Below are 18,280 nucleotides of genomic sequence, written 5' to 3'. Positions count from 1 at the left end.
GCTGGTGTTTGGGAGTGCACCAACGGGAAACAACTAATTTAGTCACTGATCTTCTCACACCATAGACACTTCCGTTCACCCTCAGGCCACTTTACTGTTGATATTTCTGATTACTGACGGTGCCCCTAGGATGGCGCACCATTTAACCCCACCATTAGTGAGCCTGCCTATGAGTAAACACACACACACACACACACACACACACACACACACAGCACACTGCTGCCCGGTCTCCTCCTGGTACCCTGGGGTCTCCCAGTCCCACCACACCTCCCAGAGCTGGAAATACACTGGCGTTGGTTTCTTTCATTGTATACCCTTCTCCAGCCAGCTCAGCCCAGATCCTACCCATGACAAGCAACACGACCTGGGGACTTCTTAGTCCCCTCCCATCACTTCTCTGGTCTTTCCCCCTGTGCTCAGAGCCCCAGCCCCATCCCTGTGGGGTGTTCCTCACTTCTCCCCACTGAGACCAAGCACCGAAGGGGAGCAGATGGTGGGGTGTGGGGGCAGTAAATGGGGAAGACAGCAAAGACTCAAGGCAGGGAGTGATTTTGTTTTTTATTCTATACAAATGGGGAGAGAGCCCCTGGGAATAGAGGGACAGATCTGCCCTTCAGAGAGGGAGATGGCCCCCACCCCAAAGCTCTCTGCTGAGGGAGCAGACATCCAGAGCCTCTCTCTCCAGGTTGCTCCCTCCCATCCTGTCCCCCACCCCTCACCCTGCCATCCTGCCCCCGTGGCCTGGGCTGGCAGAGGGGCCTGGAGGTGCAGGGGTGGGGGGTCAGTCCCTGTGAGGCACATGTCGAGAGGAGGGCTGGGGAGGGTGCTGCAGCAGCTGTCAGTCTGTTCCTGGCTCACTGGTTCCTGCTGGGGACAAATCCAGGGAGCCCTGTTTCCTGGGCAGGGAGAGCCAGCCACCCGGTGTGGGGCGCACCATAATGGACGGGTGGGTGGGAAGGGGGACTGTCCTCTCGCCCACTCCACCGGCACCTGTGGGGTCAGGGGGCTGTCTTCTGTCAGGCTCCAGCTTGTCACAGGACTGGGCTCGCCGGGTCCTCTTGGGCTTCAGGGGCGCAGTCCGGCGGCCTGGATCTAGGGGCCCTGAAATGACAGTCAAGGCAGGTCTGGCATATGAGTGAGGCTCACAGGCTGGGTGCTCATCCAGGCTGTGACTCATTTTGCGCTTGGGATAGGGACCCAGTGTGGGCGGCGGGGTCCTAGAGGCATCCCAGGCCCCCCTCCAGCCAGCTGGCAGACCTTGGGCCTCGGACTCCTCTTGGTCCTGCTGTGAGCCCAGCCTCTGCCGGGGTTTGTTCATTCCTGGGGCTGCAACCCCAACCTCAGCCTCCTCCCGGGCCCGTGGCTCCTGCGGGGGATGGCGGCCCCTGGGCACAGCCACTGGCTTGGGGGGCCGTGGAGCCAAGGGGGCGTCCTGCAGCTGGCAGAAGAAGGAAGGTGCTGGTCAGTTAGTCCTTTTGCCTCATCAAAGTGCCTTCTCCAGCGGCCTTGCCAGTCCTCACCTTGGCATTCCTAGCAGGAACCAGCCTCTCCGGGAATAGGGCCCCCTCCTTCTCCTCCTCCCCATCCTGGGAGGCTGGGCTGGGGCTCTGGAAGCTGTGGTTGGGGGCACTCTCCTCAGCTAGTGGCCAGGGAGAGAGAAGAGAAACTGCGTAGGCATCTTGCACAGCCCTCCCTGTGCCCCAGCCCTGCGGTGCCCTGGAGGCCAGGACTTCTCTCCCCCAGCTTATTTGCTCCTATGCCTTTGCCTTAAATGTTCTCTCCTGCTCTCATATTTCCTTAGTCCTAGGTCCACAGGATGGTCCTGAGCCTGTCACCTCTGGAGTGGGCTCTGCCTGGCTGTCCCTCTTGAAGAGCACGGCCTGAGCTCTCTCCTGCTGGGATGGAGCCAGAGCCTGGGGCTGTCTGGGTCCATAGGCCTGGTTGCCCATCCAGGGCTGCAGTGCCCCGGGGCCCTGCCAAGGCTGCAGCTTGGCACTCCCAAGACTTTGTCTGCCAGTCTGACTTAGATGGCGAACCTCAAGAAGAGGCACCCTGGCACCCCCACCTCCCACCTCTGTGGCTGTATGCAAATTGAGCCTGAGGGTAGTTCACCTGGAAGGGGTTGTCTGTGTGTGCATCTGTGAGGTGTGAGTGAGGAAGACCTGAAGGGTGTGCAGTGGAGCATCCAACTCTTGTGGTCCCCTAACTGAAGGATGGAGCACCACTTCGGTGTTTAGCTAGTTTGTGTGGGGGACAGGAACACAGTCAAGATGCCCCCAGTACCGGCTGGGCCTTGGACGACGGGCAGGAGCACAGGCCAAGGGCCAGCCTGCTCTGCACATGCCCTTGTGACCTAGCCTTGGGGTGGAGAGGAGGAGGGTTATGGAGTGTTGATATCCACAGTGAGATCTGTCCATGTCGGTATTGGTGAAGGGTCGTATTCCAGGCCTGTGGGAACTAGGCTGATGCTGAGCTGACCAGCTTTCCTTTAGAGACTGGAAGTGAAAGGTGCTCTGAACTCAGCAGAAGGGAAGTGTCACACCATGAACCCCTCCCCTTTATCCTTTGGAGGTTCAAAGCCAGAGAGCAAATAACTTGTATAAGGTCAACACTGCTGGTGGTGGCCGAGCCGGGACTAACACCCAGGGTTTCTGACCTCCAAGGCAGGACAGGCTCTTGCCCCTCTGGTGGCACCTTTCTGCATACGCTGGGCATGGCCTCGCAGGTTATTTTTAAAGGAGCCTGGAATGTTTGAGGTGGGCCTGGCATGACTAGTACTTGCCCACTGTCTTCCCAGCCGAAGGTCAGAGAGAGAGGGATTCTCTATAGAGGATGCCATTCAGCTGACAGTGACCACAGGTGGCCCCTACCCTAGAGAATTATCCAGAATCACCCACAAAGTGTTCTTGTCGGCCGGTCCTGGCAAAGCCACGTTTGTTCTGTAGGACCTTTGCTGGATTGGGTTGTCTCTCTGCACAGAGCTTTGTAAATATCCTTCAACATGTTCACTGTGCTGAGTTCTCACTGCCCCACCTTGGATTCCCGGACGCAGGGGCCACAGCTTCTGCTTTTTGGACACACCCCGGGCCTCAGCGCTGCTGCCGCCCCAGAAGAGGTGTTCCTACCTATGTGCCACGTGGCTTCCGCTCGGCGCATGGCGCTGAAGCTTGGCTTGGTGCTCTGGGGTGGTGGGGGGGGCTTCCAGGCTCCGGGCCCTGGAGTGGAGGAGGGGATGGGAAAAGGGGGCCGGGAAAGGCAAATCAGGAGGGGCCTCTGAGAGAGGGGTCAGAGGAAGGGAGAGCGACCATTCTCACCTGCGTCATCCGAGGAGCGCCGTCTCTGCCAAGCCTGGACACTGCCCTCCAGGTCTGGGCCTGTGCCCTGCAAGGACAGCTGAGTCAGGGCGTCGGAAGCGCTCTCTCCAGGTGGGGACTGCAGTCAGCAAGGGGCTTCTGCTCTAGCGTCCCAGGTCATCAGTCCCTAGACGCTTGGGCCATTTTCCCCAAAGAGTGGCACCCAGACCACCCTAGGGGCGTAAGAAATGGCTCACATGAATGCACGTACTGTTATTTTAATAGTTATATGTTTATTTTATGTGTAGTAGAAGAAAACATGACTATAGTTTTAAAGATAATAATTCACAGGTCCAGGCTGAGTTAAAAAAAAAAGGTGAGTTGATTTAAATTAAAATATTATGTAAATAATGACACAGGTGGGATGTGGAGAAGGTAAAAAAAAAATCAGTCTTAAAGGTGGTCATCAAGTCACCAAAGTTTGGGAAACAGCTCTGGAGGTAAGTATTTTTATGACCGCCCATTTCACAAGGAAGTAGAGGCTCCAGGAGGCTAAGTGACCTGGCCAGGACTCCACGGGAAGTGTCTGGTGCGGGCAGAGCTGCAGCTAACACCTCTAACGCCAAAACAGGGCTCTCTCCCCTGACCCACCCGGGATGGAGGTGCTGGAAGGGGAGGGTGGCAGACAGGGACCCACAGGACCCTCAGTTGACCGCCTTGGGCTCCCCTCACCTCTTGTTTCCCATCGAAGCTCCAACCTTTGGTTCTTCCCAACCCAGGAAGGGCAACACCCTGGACCCTTGGCTGCTGTGCTGTCCCAGGGGCCTGGCCCCCCTCCCCTGGCTCCGACCCTTCAGTGCCCTAGAACAAGGCCTCAGGTTTACAAGCAGTTCCTGAGGGAGAAGGGGCTCCTCAGGCAGCACGGGAGTGGGGAAGGGCCCCTGCCCCTCTGAGCCCCCCGCCCCTGGAGCCCTGCCCAGGCCCCTGTCCTTCCTCGGAAATATGCATGCAGCACTCCCAGCATGCTCTGGTCACCAGCCTGGCCCACTCTCAAGGAGCGAGGAGTTGGGGTGACCCAAGTCCCCCAGAGCCCAGCTTCCTAGCATTCTCCCATTAGCTGCCCGGGGTGGAATGGGCAGGGGGGCTATGTGTGGGGCAGCGAACTGGGAGGACACGGTACCTCCTGCCTCACTTACCATCTTCCTGCGGAAGGAAGGCCCCCGGCTCCCCGCTAATCCAGAGAGGAGGCCGCTCTCCTCCTCTGGGCTCCAGCAGGGGGAAGAGTTGTTGCCCAGGCTGGGGGGGTCTGGGCTCGGTGGGCTCTCCTGAGTTGGAGGTGGGGGTGGGGGAGGAGGGAGGAGGAGCCCAGTGGTGGGGGACCCTGGTCCCCTGTCCCCCTTGAAGCTCCGGGGTCGGCGAAAGTGAAACAGGCCTCTGCGCCTCTTCTTCTGGAGTGGAGGCAGCGGGGGCTCCGAGAGGCCTGGCCGCAGGGTCCGCAGAGTCCGCGGGTAGCTGGGTGGGGCGGGTGAGTGAATGACCAGCCGTGGGGAGACGTGGATGTCACACGCAGAGGTGGCTCGGGGCCCAGGGTGGTGCTGGCGTTCGTCTAGTCTTGGGTCTCATAAACCTCCCACTTTCCTCTGTCATCTAGTTTCTGTAGCCCTTTCCTTTCCACTTCTCTCCGGGGATAAGGTGTCCTCACCTTCCCTGTCCTAATCCTCTAGCAGATCAACTTTCCTCACAGACGCCCCTCCTGCCCTCTCTTCTCAGCCCCTCCAGCTGACCCCTTCCTTCCGTGCAGGACAGTGACTGAGAACATGCCCTCCAGGCCTCCTACCCGCATGGTCATAAGAACCCAGGGCCTGCGGCCACGCCCACCCCGTCCCTGTCCCCACCCCCCACTGCTGTGGCCCCATCCTTTCTAGTTAGCTGTGCTGAGCCTAAGAAAACATGGGAGGTAAGGACTGGGTGTGGAAGGACAACAATGTGGGGAAAACGTCCCAGAGACTGGCTTTGGGTTCTGTCACTGGAGAGGCCTCCATGGGAGCTGGGCTGACACAGGGGTCCTCAGGCCTGATGACAATGGGCGTGTGTCTCCCTGCCGCACCTGGAACTTTCATCCATGACCCTTCGGCTGAAGAAGTCCTCCAGCCCCTCATCCAGGCGGGTGGCCATCCCGTTCTCCTGACGCGTCCCAGGCGCTGGCACCTGCTGGGAGGAGAGTCCTGTAGGGAATCTTACCCAGGCCAGGAAGCTCCTCCCATCCACGCAGGCCCCTCCCCTTTGGACTTGGACTGGCCTCTCTTGGCCCCATGGAAATTTAGACTTCAGTCCACCTGGAAATTTCCTAAGCTTGGCGGCTCTCACCACAGTGAGGACTGCCGCTGCCTGACAGATTTACTATCTGTGACAAGGTCTAGCTGCCATCCAAACTGGATAGTCCCTCTTTTGGTGGCCTGGTGGGGCTCCTGCCAGATCCCCCAGGGCTGGTGCCTCTGCATTTGGGTCCTAAAGCGACGCCTGGCTCGGCATTGCCAAGTGAAGTCGATCTTCTTGAGAGGCCTAGGGACTCACATTGGGCCGACCAGGTCCTGGAGGGGTGGTCCTGGGGGGCCGGGGCCTGCCTTGTGTTTGATGCCTTAGTTTATAGCCGTGAGTGGGAAGCTCGGAGAGACCTTCCCAGGAGCCGATAGCTGTGGGCTGGCTGTTCCCAAGTCCTGAGAACCAACCAGGGGGGATCCCCAGGCTCCCCAGCTGGCTTTCCATGTCCTGAGGGCTCCCACCTGTGGGGACAGCAGCAGTTAGAAGGATTAGCAGGAGGGACAGGGAGAAAGTAGGCTGGTGGGACAGAAAAAAAAAGAAAGGGAAACAGCGCCCTTAGAATCAAAGCTGGGGACTCACTAATGAAGGCAGACACCGGCCGGATCTTGCGGCAGCGTTTCTGCTTTTTGATGGCCATGGTGTCCTGCAGAAATGGAGGCAAAGAGCGGGGCCAGGCTGCACGTGCCAGGAACCTCACCCGGAGCTCATTCCTCAGAGAACCTTCCTTTTAGAGTCCCTCCTGCCTCCCCCTGCGCAGGTGCCTGGGGCATTGGGATCAGGGCAGAGGCTGAGCTGGTGGGGGCTGGGGGTGAGACCAGCTCAGCAAGGGGAGACTGGAGTCCAGAGAAGTGGAAGGGACAGTGTTTTGCAAGTTCAGGGGCAGGACCTAGGTTAGGGAGGGGGTTGGGAGTGGGGTGCTCACAATGTTGGTCCCAAGTTCATCATCTGTGGTCTCCTCGTGGTCATGGTTACGGCCCCGACCCCGGGAGGACAGATCCTGCCCTTGGCCTGGCCCCCCGGGTGGATCTGCTAGTGTTCTTAGCTGGGCCAGGTGCCGGGCCTGTGGAAGGACAGGTGTGAACAGGATCCCAAGGGAGTGATCTGCCTCCCAGAGACTTGAGGAGAGAGGGTTGGGGGAGATGGTATGATGCCCGCAAGCAGGGCATGTCTGAGCCGGGCCAGGGCTCAGAGACCTTACCAGGCTCTTGTGTGAATGGTATAGCTCCTGCAGGATCTCATCCACTATGGAGTTGGTTAAGTAGGTGACGACTGACAGCTTCACTTCACTGTGGGCACAGTGGGGCTGCTTAGCCACTCCTTCCCCAGCCCTGCCCTTCCCCAGGCGCCTGAGGGAGATGGCCAGCCAGCCTGGCCACCCAAGGAGGCCCTCACGTGCTGTAGGAGGCACCTGAGGTCCACCACACTTGAGTCTCCATAAAGGCATTTACAGTCCCACCCACAGACCTCCAGCCTATGTGTGTGTGGATTGGGAGGGTGGGCAAAAAGGACGGAAGAAGGAGGAGCAAGGGGGCTCTGGGTCGGGCTCCTGGAGCTCCAGGGGGGCAGAGCTGGATAAGTTGGGGTGCTGAGTGAGCTCTGCTGGTCTCTGCTGTAAGACAGAAACCAGCGCTTAGAATAATTCTCCTCTTTCTTTGCTTTGGCGAGTGGTGGCACCCAGACCAGAATGAAAGAGGTCTGGGGGTGAAAACTGGGAGGGAGAGTGTAGTCTGTGCGCTCCAACCACATCACCTCTCTCTGACCGGGCCTCTGAGGAGGCTGTGCTGTTTCTAGGAGATGACTCCGGGTGTATGTGTGGTGTGTGTGTGCACACTGTGTGCACTGCCGGGCTCCTGAACCCCAGGTCCTAAACCCTGGCTCAGCACTTAGATTTCTAGGGCAAAGACCAGTCCGACCCTAAATAGCAAGGTTGCAGTTGGTTAAAGATTTATCTCTTGTAATGGAGATTGTGCCATTCATTATTCATTGCTGAGAGCTGGGCCCCAAGTCCCTAAGTGTTCTGGGACCAATCCAGCCCCACCCCAGCCCGTCTGCCTCTCACTCCAGTTTATTCTGAATGTCCTGCCCCGCCTGCTCCAGCAGCGCCCCGCGGATGAAGTTCCGGGGCACAGTGACGCGCTCAGCCACATTGCTCAGCATCTTGTTGTGTCCCTCAGCCACCCGCATGGCCACGGGGCATAGCTCCTGTGTTAGGCTGACCATGGACTCCAGGATCACCTAATATGGGGGGGAGGGAGACCAGAGCCCAAAGAGGAGCAGGATCAGGGGTGGCTCCACAGCCGAGACTCTAGCCTGTCTATTCCACCCCCCACGGCTCGCCCAAATCAGAGGGCCAGTTAGCAGCAGAGCCTGGGACACTCAGGCTCCCATCCTCCCATGTGGACAGCGAAGAGTTGGTCCAGGGGGAGAGGTAAGAGTCCTGGGGCCGAGACTGAACCTGGTAGAAAAAATTCAAACCCAGTTTTCTAGTAATGTCTCTCTGCACAGTGGGAGTGTGGGTGGTCTCAGCTCTGCATTCCCTTCCTGCCCCCAGTAATGTCCTTGTGTAGACCTCAACCCTGGGCTTGGAGTCTGGGTCAACACGAGGCTCTTTCCCTAGGACTTGCCTGCAGCTCCTTGTCCACAGCCTTGGACACCTCACTGGCTACTGACTCCAGCCTCTGCCGCACAGGCCCGTCGTTGGCCAGCACGTGACCCAGCTCGTAGAGGCTGGGAAACAGCTGTGTTAAGGAAGGGGTTATGATCAGCAGGCCAGAAGCAGGCCGTACTAGGTCCCGGGGTGCCCTGCACTAGGAGGGCAGATGCACGGGGCAGGGCCTGGGCACTTCTGGGTCAGCATGGCTGGCCTTCCTGGGCTCTGGATTGTCAGGGGGCGTGTGGGGGCGCTGTGCAGGGCTCACCGCCCGGGAGTTCTTGGCGTCCTTGATGAGGTCCCGAGCGTAGAGCAGCTCATCCTGCACGGGCTCCAGGGGGCACAGCCTCAGGGCCCGCACCTCCTCCTGCACGCGTCCACACAGCCGCTGCAGCATCTGGGGCACAGACAGCAGGAGTGTCGGGGGGACCCCATACAACATCTTCCCGGGGTCTCCTTGGGCAGTGCTATTGGTGCCAGCACTACCGGGGTGGTGGTGATGTCTCCAGATGGCCTGTTCTCACTTCTTCTGGAGGAGCCCTTCTTGAATGTCCAGGGGAGCTCCTGCAGTCCCCTACACTCCTTGTCTGGGTGCCCCCACTGTTTGCCCACAAGTTCTCTCATGTTTGGGGCCCCTATTCTGAGTGTCCTGTCTTTCTGATCCCCTACACTCAAGCCCAGTTATGGGCATCATGTGATGCCTCTTTTATGCCCCACCCCAGTCACATCACACCTATGCCTTGCATGCCCCATGCACGTCTCGTGTGTCCCAGAGGGAAATGTTTACTTGCTCCGCGCTGCTGGTCACCAGGCCCTGCTGCAGCCTGAAGGCCTGCTCCTGGGGACACGTCTGGGAGTGGTTGTTTCTCACCAAGCACCACTGGATCTGGAGATGACAATGGGGTGAGCAGATCAGGGCCCGGGGATGTGGGCTGGCCCCTGCCCTCTCTGTCCACCTGGCTTAGGCTGCCACCTTCTGCCAGACGTCCTCGGTGCGCTCGGGGGCGCTGCGGTAAGCTTGGGAGATGTCGCTCACAGGGAAGGACATGAAGCGAAGCGTGTGGTTGCTGTGGGATGTAAGAGCACAGCTAAGTGGAGAAAGAGGTGAGGAGAGGCCCCCGCTCCCCCAAACCCACCTCTTGCTGACCACTTCCCTTGTCCATGGCCCTTCTTAACATTTCTGTGCAAATAAGTCTTGGGGGCTGGTGTGGGGCTGAATTAGTTCAGGCCCGATCCAGGCTTTGGAAGCTGGGGGCTTAGGCCAGGGAAGGGCCTGGTCCACTCACCTCTCCAGGGCCCTTGCAATGTCCAGAAAGCCCAGGGCAGATGTGTTGTTCCGATCCCATAGGATAGTTCTGGGGAGAGGGTGAGCACAGCTTGTTACCCTTTCCTCTGGGTCCCTGTTAAGGGGTAGGATACCTTTCCTGGGTAATGAGGTGGACTTAGAATTGGTTCTGGGACTGGGGTCTCCTGGAAGCTAGGGCAGAGCAAGGCAAGCAGGGAGGGCGGGAGGGCATGTGTGTGTGTGTGTATGTGTGTGTGTGTGTGTGTGTGTGTGTGTGTGTGTGTGTAGGGGGTCAGAGGGTCCAAGCGGGGACCCACCTGAGGGAGGAGTTTATCTGCAGGGCCTTAGACAGCATCTTGGCCCCGATGTCCTCCATGCCATTGCCACTCAGATCCACCTTAGCCAGGCAGGTGTTGCTACCCAGGGCATTGATGAGGATGCTGGTGCGCAGCTTCAGCCGGGAGTCTGCCACGGACAGGGACTGCAGGGACTATGTGGGAAGTGGGGGTTGGGCCTAGTCTCCAAAGCTCCCACCACAGCGGGTCCCTCCCAGGCCCAGTCACTCACACAGTCCTCCTCCTGGATCAGCTGCACCAGCTTGTGGAGGATCTCCTCCAGGGTCCTGAGGGAAGTCAGGGCTCAGAGTAGGAGGGGAGGGGGCTGGGGTCATGCTACTGGGGGAGCAGGGAGGTGTCAGAGGTAATACAGTGAGCCAAAAGGACAGGTGGATGGTGAAGTGAGGGTCTATGGTATGGGGAGGGGCCTTACTTGGCCTTGACGTTGAAGTTTTTGCCCAGAAACAGGTGCTTGAGTGACTTGTTCTTGCCAAGTGCGGGCACCAGTGTCAGGAGGTCAGAATCAAACCCTGGCCAGTAGATGAGACAGGCCTGGCCTTGAGGCTGGAGGCTCACAAGAATCTCCTTAAGGCTTCTCCCCCACGCTCCAGGCCCAGCCCCACCTGGTCTCCAGGGAGAAAAGCACCTCCACTCACCGTTGTCTGACAGATCCAGGCTGCCCACACAGGTGACAGCCCCCAAATGCTCTTGCAAAGCCTGGGCTCCTGCTGAGCGGAGCTGCAGGGACAAGGCAGGGGTGGGGCAGGAAGGCAGAGTAAGGGTGGGGGTAGGGCACCTTTAATACTCAGAGACCAAAGTAGTTACGCCAGGACTCAAGGTCATATCACGTCTGGGGTGTAAAATCAGGAGGCCCCTTCTCCGCACCAGATTCTTCCCTAGGGCTCTCTCTTCCGTTCAGTCTCCAGGCCACTGCACCAGAGACAGCTTGCTTCTGCCCTCTGGTGGGAAAGCCTGGTATCTCCCTCCGCAAAGCTTTTGAGGGGGAGACACTGGAGACTGAAAATGACCTCTGGAAAGAGGGACGCGGACCACAGACTGAAAGGGGAAAGTGGAGGTGTGATCAGGTTGGGGGGGGGTGTCACAGAGGAATAGTTCAGAGGCAAGATGTTGCCAGTGTTTGACTTAGGTCAGAGAAATCAACAGTGGGTGGAGGACAATCAGTGGGGTTGGGGGACTGAGGGCTCACCTCACAGCTGCTGAGGTCCAGGTGCAGATCACTGAGGTGACTGTTGAGGGAGAGGCCCTGGAGCAACGCCCTGTGGGAGGAAGGTCAGCAGGCCCACTTTTACCTCTCACCCCCTTCCCTAATGGTTCCCCCTTGGGTGCTCCCCCAACCCTGCACCCACCCGACCTGAGGGCCTCCAGCGGCAGCTTTGTGGCGGACAGGTTGACGTGGCTCAGTGTATAGGCGCTGCTGAAGAACTGCTTGAAGGCTGGTGGGGCCTCCCGGCCCTTCCTGCAGAGACCCCAGGGGTCAGCAAGGGAGGGGGCCGCCCTCCACTTGTCCCTTCCCTTTCTACAGCCCTCATGCTCCCACCTGTGAGAGCAGCTGTTGCGGGCCAGGTTGAGGTAGGTTAGGTGGGAGCAGCAGCCATGGAGCAGGGCACCCAGAAGCTGTGGGGAGAGACATGTCGGGTCTCACAGGGGCTGGGAGGGGTGCGTGAGGCATCCTCCCACCTCCCTCCTGGCCCTTACTCCCCGAGGTCAGTCTATATGAGCCTCACTATGGATGCTCACTTCATCTCCTTTCTTTTATCCTCACCCAAGGACATTTTTGCATTTATCTTCAGATAGAGTGGGGGGTGGAGGGAAGAGAGAGAGACATCGATGTGAGATAGACACATCGAGTGGCTGCCACCCATACGACCCCAACAAGGACCAGAGACAAACTGCAACCAAGGGACATGCCCTTAGCGGGAACCGAACCCGGGTCTCTCTGGTTCGTGGGCTGACGCTCTAACCGCTGAGCCAAACCGAACAGGGCCCACTTCATCTCTTATTGCCTCAGTTTCCCTTCTGAGAAAAGTGGGTCAACCCCCTGCCTGGTCCCCAGGGATGGTGGAGAGGCTCACAGGCAATGGATGCATAAAGCCAGGGTCACCACAGGCTCATAGGTGCCTTGTTCACATTGAGGGAAGTGTCCTATCCTCTGGTGGACTCAGCCACGATCCAGGGGGATGGAGTGAGGGCTGGCTTTTAGGGGCAGCCTTGGGCCGTGACCGAGATCAAGTGCAACACAGGTGACAGCTGTGGGGGTTGCTTTGTAATTCAGCTGAACCTGAAGTCATCCCAACAGCTCTGCCACCTTCATACTCAAGGAAGGGGGTGAAGCATGGATCCACCCTGGCCTCCCCAAATCACCTCAGGCTGGTCTGCTGTTACCAACCAATCCCTCACCAAGTCAATGGTGCAGTCGGTCCCTGCCAGGTCCAGGTGCACCAGGGCATTGGGCTGGGCCAGGAAACTGTAGAGGGCCTGAGAGGAAGGACAGAGGAGTTGCAGGGGAAGAGGTGATAAAGACCCTCCACCCCCAGGCTACAGGGCAGAGACCCCAGGCCTTGAAGCCTGAGCAGGCTTCGGCAGGGCCTTGAGGCTATGTTCCGTGGACTCACATTGGACTCGTCTGTGGCAAGCAGCCCAGGGTTCTTGCTCAGGTCCAGGTATCGAAGGGAACTGGCAAAGGCCGGGTTGGCCCCGAAGGTCTGGCCCAGTGCTTGGAGCCCTGTGCACAGCGGGTACTGGGCTGGGTTGGCCCCCATCCCCACCTCTTCTCCAGATAGACAGCTCTTCCCCACTCCCCAAATGCAGCTCCTTTCCTTTCCTTGATCCCTGGCAGGCTGTGTGAGTGTGTGGGTGTGCCTCGGGGGCCCAGCATCCTAGGCAGCACTGTGGAGGATAGGTGGTCAGAAGTCAGGGTTCCCAGGGCAAATACCTCGAGGGGAAATGGCAGTCTTGGCCAGGCACAGTTTGGTGAGGCCAGTGGGAAAGCAGAGGAGCTGCTGGCTCAGACTGAGGAAACCTAGGGAATGTGCAGAGAAATGGGCCCATTGAGAGGCTGGGCAGTGGGCGCAGATGGTAGAGTCAGAATAGGGGCTTAAGGGGGTATAGGCCTGGAGGTGTTGGGGCAGGGGCTGGTATCAGGTTGGAGAGCCGAGGTTCAGACCTGGGTTGGACTCAGGGCTAGGACAGGGGTCTGCATGGTGGTGGGGGTAGGATTCCGGCCTGGGGCTCACCCTTGTCCTCGATGGGGTTGTAGGACAGAGTGAGGGCATGCAGCACACAGCTCCCGTTCTCCCCAAACACCCCGGCCAGCTTCTGGACAAAGTCCCTTCAGGCAAGGGGAGGAAGGATTTGTTTGTCCAGCCCCTGGGCTTCCCCTCTTCCTCCACCTGCCTGTCTGGCTGGGACTGCAAAGGCCAGAGGCCCCCACAGGTGGGGAGCAGCTTGGGGTCTGCACAGGACTTGTCACCACTCTGGAATACATGAGAAGCGCTGAGACAACGCCCAGTTTCAGGTCCTCAAGATTAGAGAAGCCCACCCTGCTTGGCAGTTGATGGAACATGCTGGGGAAGGCCATGGAGCTGGGGGTCAGGAGGCTTAGATCTGAGTCCTCGCTTGACCATTGACTTGTTTTCTGCCCTCTTTGGGCCTCACTCTCCTCTTCTGCGAAGTGAGGAGCAGGAGGAGAGAGCTCAGAGGCCCCTCTGAGGTCCTAAGGTTCTGGAGCCCTAAGACTACAGCAAGGGGGCACCACTGCCCAAGGAGGAGGCTGGCCTCACGTCTTAAGCCCAGCGTTGTCCAGCACCAGCTCTTCAAGGCTCCCCGACTTGCTCAGTGTATGTAGCACCTGTTCGAGCACTTCAGAGCCCTGAGGACAGAGCGGGTGCTGCGGTCAGGAACCAGAGATGACCTACTCTCTCCCATTTCCCCCATGCCCCCTGGTCCCTACCAGCCGCAGGTCCTTGCAGTAGAGTTTGGTGAACCACTGGTTGTAGGCCAGGGCTGCCACCATTAGAGCCAAGTCTCTGTGGGGAGGTTGAAGTGGGTAGAAAAGTGGTGAGCAGGTGGCTGGGCAGGAAAGAAGAGGCTAGGGATGGAGTAGTTGGGCTGGGGAAAGCCTGGATGTGCGGAAGACTGTGGGGGGTGGGCTGGGGAGAGAGAGCTGGGACTGTGGGTGGGGTCAGAAGGGCATGTGGGGTGGTGGTGGGGAATCTCTATCTATGAGCTTACCGGCTTTCCAAGTGGCTGAAATCCAAAAGATTGAACTCCCGGTTATCCTCGGCATGATAGATGGTGTCCACATCCTTGGAGAGGTAGAACTGGCTCACACCTGCTCCCCTCCTCCTCCTCTGTCCCCTCCCTCCAGGTCCCACCTGCCAAATAGCGGGTCCCTGCCCAACGCACCCATTGCACTTCCTCACGGCAGTGCAGCCCATTGTAGTCACACAGGGCAGCGTAGGTCTCAGAGAAGCCACCTGTAGGGCAGTAGATGAGCTGGCTCCACGAGGGGCAAGGGGGTGAGGGACAGGTTTGGGGTCAAGGAAAGGTCAAGGTCATTTTATGTGCTAGTGTCCTGGGTTCCTGCTACACCATGAACCTTTGAGGTCTGGGAGCTGTGAAACTCTCTATATAAAGGAATCTGGACAAGGGGCAGGGTTTCGGGCCCACTTTGTCAAGTCTGCCCTGCTCACCACACACACTGTGAGTGGTAGATGTGGAAGTCTCAGAGTTGGGGGATGTGTCTCGGGGCCCTTCTGGAGTGTCTGCATTTCCACGCCGGATTAGACACCTGGAAGATGAACAAATCCATCCCAGAGAGAGGTGAAAAGAGGCTCTCAATTCTTCCCATTATGGCTTCTGGATCCCCAGGAAAAAAACAGGAGCAGGAACATGTTTGCTCTTCTCTTTGGTGTCCTAGGAGCTCAAGTCCAGGGGAAGGAGGGAAGGAGGGAGAAGTTTCCTTGTTGTCCAACCCCTTGAGAGATTCCTCTTTTGCCACTCACCCAGGGCCAGGGCAGACCTTGGAGAGGGCAGAGCTCACATGTCGTGTCACCTGGTCCACACTCTCAGCTGATGGCAGCCGCATGCTCACCATGCCACGTTCTGTCTCCACTAGGATCTGGGGGAGAGGGAGCAGCAGGACCTCGCATACTGACTCCTTCCTCCTGCTGGCCCAGGAGTGGGGCCCCAGGCCCTGGTGCTCACCTGGTTCTGACTGAGCGTGTTGAAGGCCCGGATCTCCAGGACATTGAAGGAGCTCTCCACCTGGGGATATGGAGATGCTCAGCTTGTGGTCTGGCTGCCAGGCTCAGAAGGGAGCACGCCAGGTGTTCTCCTGCTCCTCAGCCCAACTCACCTTGGCTGGGACTTTAAGGGGAAAGAGGTGGAGGCGCCAGGAGGTCAGGGCCTTCAGAGGAAGGAAAAGAAAGTCAGCAGCAAATGGCAGTTTTCTGGGCCATTAGCTCCTGCCCTCTTTTAGCCCTCTCAGCCTGGGTACAACCCTTGCCAGCAGCAGCCCTCTGCTCTGGGGGTCCTCCCCCTCTCTCATGTCCCATCCTAATCTCCTGGACATTGACCCAGTCCAGCCTAACCCCTCTCCCAGACTATGTCTCCTCAGCTCTTCCCCACCTCTGTTTCTCCTGCTTCCCAGGCTCTCTGCCTTCAGCTGCCCTTGATACCTCCCTTTGCGCCCAAGCCCAGTGCCCTCACCAGCACTCGGTCCTCAAACTTCTTGGGCTTCGTCTCCAGCTTCACGCGATGTTGCTGGAGCACCGCTCCTTGGCTCAGGCATCTCCGGATGCTGTCTGCAGGTGGACAGGGGCCTGCTCAGAGCTCCCCTTCCCCTGGCCACCCCACCTCCCCAGGGCTTTCCAGGGTCAGGAGCATATAGAATGAGAGAAAAAGAGACAAAGGACAGGGACACAGATCTTTCCTTCTTGGGTGACTTTTCTCTTTCTATTAGAGAGGGAGGGAATGTGGAGAAAACTCTGGTTCCTGATGTTCCTGAGCAAGGGACAGTGGCTGAGTGACACTGTCTGTGGGAGGGTGTGTCTTACACTTCTGAGGGTGTGAAGGATTTTTCCAACCTGTTCACTCCAGCAGTTGTCAACCCATACACAGTGAGTCACTGTGTAGGGGTGTGGGGGTGTTCCTTTGACTGTATTCTAGGTGGTCTGGGTGTGTGTCTGCCTTTTACTATGCGTGTGCGCATGCCTTTTGAAGACGCCAGGGAGCCCGTGTGTGGTATTGGTGGGGATGGGTAAGTGTAAATGAGTATGCTGTGCTTGCAGTTGTGAAAAGGGCACAGAGCCAGAAGGTTCCGGTGTGTGGGGGTGTGGGGGGTGTGAAGGAGTTAGTGTTAAATGAGACCGTACCCATCTGCTGGCAGAATCATCCAGGTATGGGGGGGGGAGAGAAAGGTGGGGGTGCCAATGCTATAAAAATGTGTGTACACACATCTTAGGATTGTGCTTATGTGTGTGTGTGTGCGCGCGCGTGTGTGTGTGCGCGCGCGTGTGCTTGTGTGTGTGTGTGTGTGCAGGTGAAGGAAATTGCCAAGGTGCAGCACACCTCTTAGTATCCTTGAGCGTCCTGGTCTCTGCGTGGACTAGCCTGTGCTCCTGCCTCTGGGGGTCAGGGTTGTGGCAGTGCTGGGGGGTCGGGCCTTGGTTTGGACCGAGTCTGAGGACCATGCAAACAGGAGAGGCCTTGCGATGTGGGTAAAGGGGAGTGAGAAGGGGGCAGGGTGGGACGGGAGCTGTGGGAGGTGAGCAGCAGAGACCCTGCTCTTGCTTTTAGCTGCAGTCCAGGCCTTCTTCCCTGATTCCCGTCTTTGCCTCACAGGTCGGGGCGCTGCCAGGCTGCTAGGGGGGCTCTCCCGGGCCAGTTCCGGGGCGGGGCCGGGAGAGGGAGGGTGTGGAGCCAAGAGGCGGTCAGGACCAGGGGCAGCTCCCATCGTGCGGCGGGGCGGGCCTGGCTCCGCCCGGCGGGGAAACGGGGACTCTCCGGAGGGAAGACTAGACGCCTTGCTAAGGGGTGGGCCAGGATCGCTGAGAGTCAGCCTTAGGGAGCGCAAGGGGACTGACTGCACCTGTCACCGAAGATCGGCACGAGTGGCTCCGCGACCGGAAGGTCCTGACAGGGTGAGGCGAGGGGGCAGCGGAGGATGCTCCGGGAACAGATGCGGGAGCTGGGATGCAGCGGTAGGGGAGGGGGTTGCCTTGCAACCGGGATGCATGGGGGCGGGGGCGGGAGGGACCTGGGCTGGGGTGTGCCGCGGGGAGGAACGCACTGGGTCTGGGATGCTCCCAGACCTGGCGTCCCAGAGACCACCGCAGCCTCGTACCTTGCAGCTCGCGGGTGAGCTCCGCGCTGGACTTGGCCATGGCGGCCGCTGTTGCTGCCGCTGCTGCAGAAGAGCCGCCGCCACCGCCAGGGAGCCGCGGCACATGCTAGACCCGGCTCCGGCAGGACCCCCGCGCTGAGCGATGCAGCAGCCGCCGAGCCCGCTCCAGTCAGGGGCGGCTGCGCGAGCGCTCCTGCCCCCGCCTCCGAGCGCCGGGTCCCCCGCCCCGCCGGGGGAAAAGCCGGACTGAGCATGCGCGCCGCGCCTGCTGGCCGCGTGAGACCCCGCGCGCGCTCGCGGCCACCCCGCCTGCCGGCTCCCGCGTGCGACACCCTGTGCGTGTTGCCTGGTGCCCTGGCCATCTCCCCGGCGGGGGACAGCAGCGTCCCTGCATTGCGTGCCACACACTCCTCGGGCACTGTAAGCAAAGCTCATTTCTTTTGTGTGGGCCTGAGTACCACGGGTCACCTTTGCAAAGCCCCTCCCGTTTCTCCATTTGTTCAGGCCGGTCCAGCTTGTCCTCTCTGACCTGCGAGGGAACTCGGGGACCAAGGTGATGCCAGGAGAGGACTTGGCCAGATCTGGGGGAGTTTGTCCTCCCTTTCCTGCTAGCCCAGACTTGGGGATTCCCGTGGCGCCCTTGGCACCATCCCTGCGGATGTAGCACCTGGGAGTCCCCGTGCCACATCCTCCCAGCTGACAGTTCTGCAGACACCTCCACCCCTGAGTATCACGCTCAGGTCCTGAGACAGGGAGGAGGGTTTGGGGGATCCAGAGAGTCAGTCCACTCAGACACGCTCTCTGCTCAGCTACCACACCTCTGCACCCCACACTATAAAAAGGAACACATTGAGTCAAAGCAACACAATCATCTGCATTTTATTTGCACACCATTTGTAAATTAATTTCCAACCTTCCTTCCCACCCCCTCCTTCAACTCCAGGTTCCTTCTCTCCCATCTCCCTCAAACTTCCCAGATGCCTAGAAAATATATATATATATATATATATATATATATATATATAT

At 58.9% G+C, this 18,280-nt stretch overlaps 1 protein-coding gene across 1 annotated transcript; it reads right to left on the bottom strand.

The window, feature by feature from the left end:
• Nucleotides 1-857: 857 nt before the first annotated feature.
• On the bottom strand, nucleotides 858-17,349 carry CARMIL3 (capping protein regulator and myosin 1 linker 3). Its single transcript, XM_036270126.1, is given in 41 exon segments — nucleotides 858-923; nucleotides 925-981; nucleotides 983-1,104; nucleotides 1,261-1,435; nucleotides 1,524-1,642; nucleotides 3,129-3,218; nucleotides 3,318-3,384; nucleotides 4,029-4,157; nucleotides 4,493-4,808; nucleotides 5,404-5,507; nucleotides 5,871-6,079; nucleotides 6,198-6,261; nucleotides 6,541-6,678; nucleotides 6,817-6,904; nucleotides 7,678-7,853; nucleotides 8,243-8,356; nucleotides 8,537-8,665; nucleotides 9,056-9,154; nucleotides 9,242-9,335; nucleotides 9,555-9,623; nucleotides 9,871-10,043; nucleotides 10,121-10,175; nucleotides 10,322-10,418; nucleotides 10,545-10,626; nucleotides 11,096-11,165; nucleotides 11,261-11,365; nucleotides 11,447-11,523; nucleotides 12,307-12,384; nucleotides 12,522-12,631; nucleotides 12,842-12,928; nucleotides 13,143-13,237; nucleotides 13,689-13,777; nucleotides 13,859-13,934; nucleotides 14,140-14,213; nucleotides 14,314-14,384; nucleotides 14,601-14,698; nucleotides 14,913-15,028; nucleotides 15,115-15,174; nucleotides 15,266-15,316; nucleotides 15,619-15,713; nucleotides 17,255-17,349. Coding segments are annotated over 41 exon segments (4,224 nt in total). The 5' UTR covers nucleotides 17,295-17,349.
• Between the last annotated feature and the right edge of the window lie 931 nt (nucleotides 17,350-18,280).

The sequence above is a fragment of the Molossus molossus genome, unplaced genomic scaffold (genome assembly GCF_014108415.1).
Source record: "Molossus molossus isolate mMolMol1 unplaced genomic scaffold, mMolMol1.p scaffold_m16_p_1, whole genome shotgun sequence".
Taxonomy (NCBI): domain Eukaryota; kingdom Metazoa; phylum Chordata; class Mammalia; order Chiroptera; family Molossidae; genus Molossus; species Molossus molossus.
Note: the sequence above shows the minus strand (reverse complement) of the source record. Positions and strands in the feature narration are given on the sequence as shown.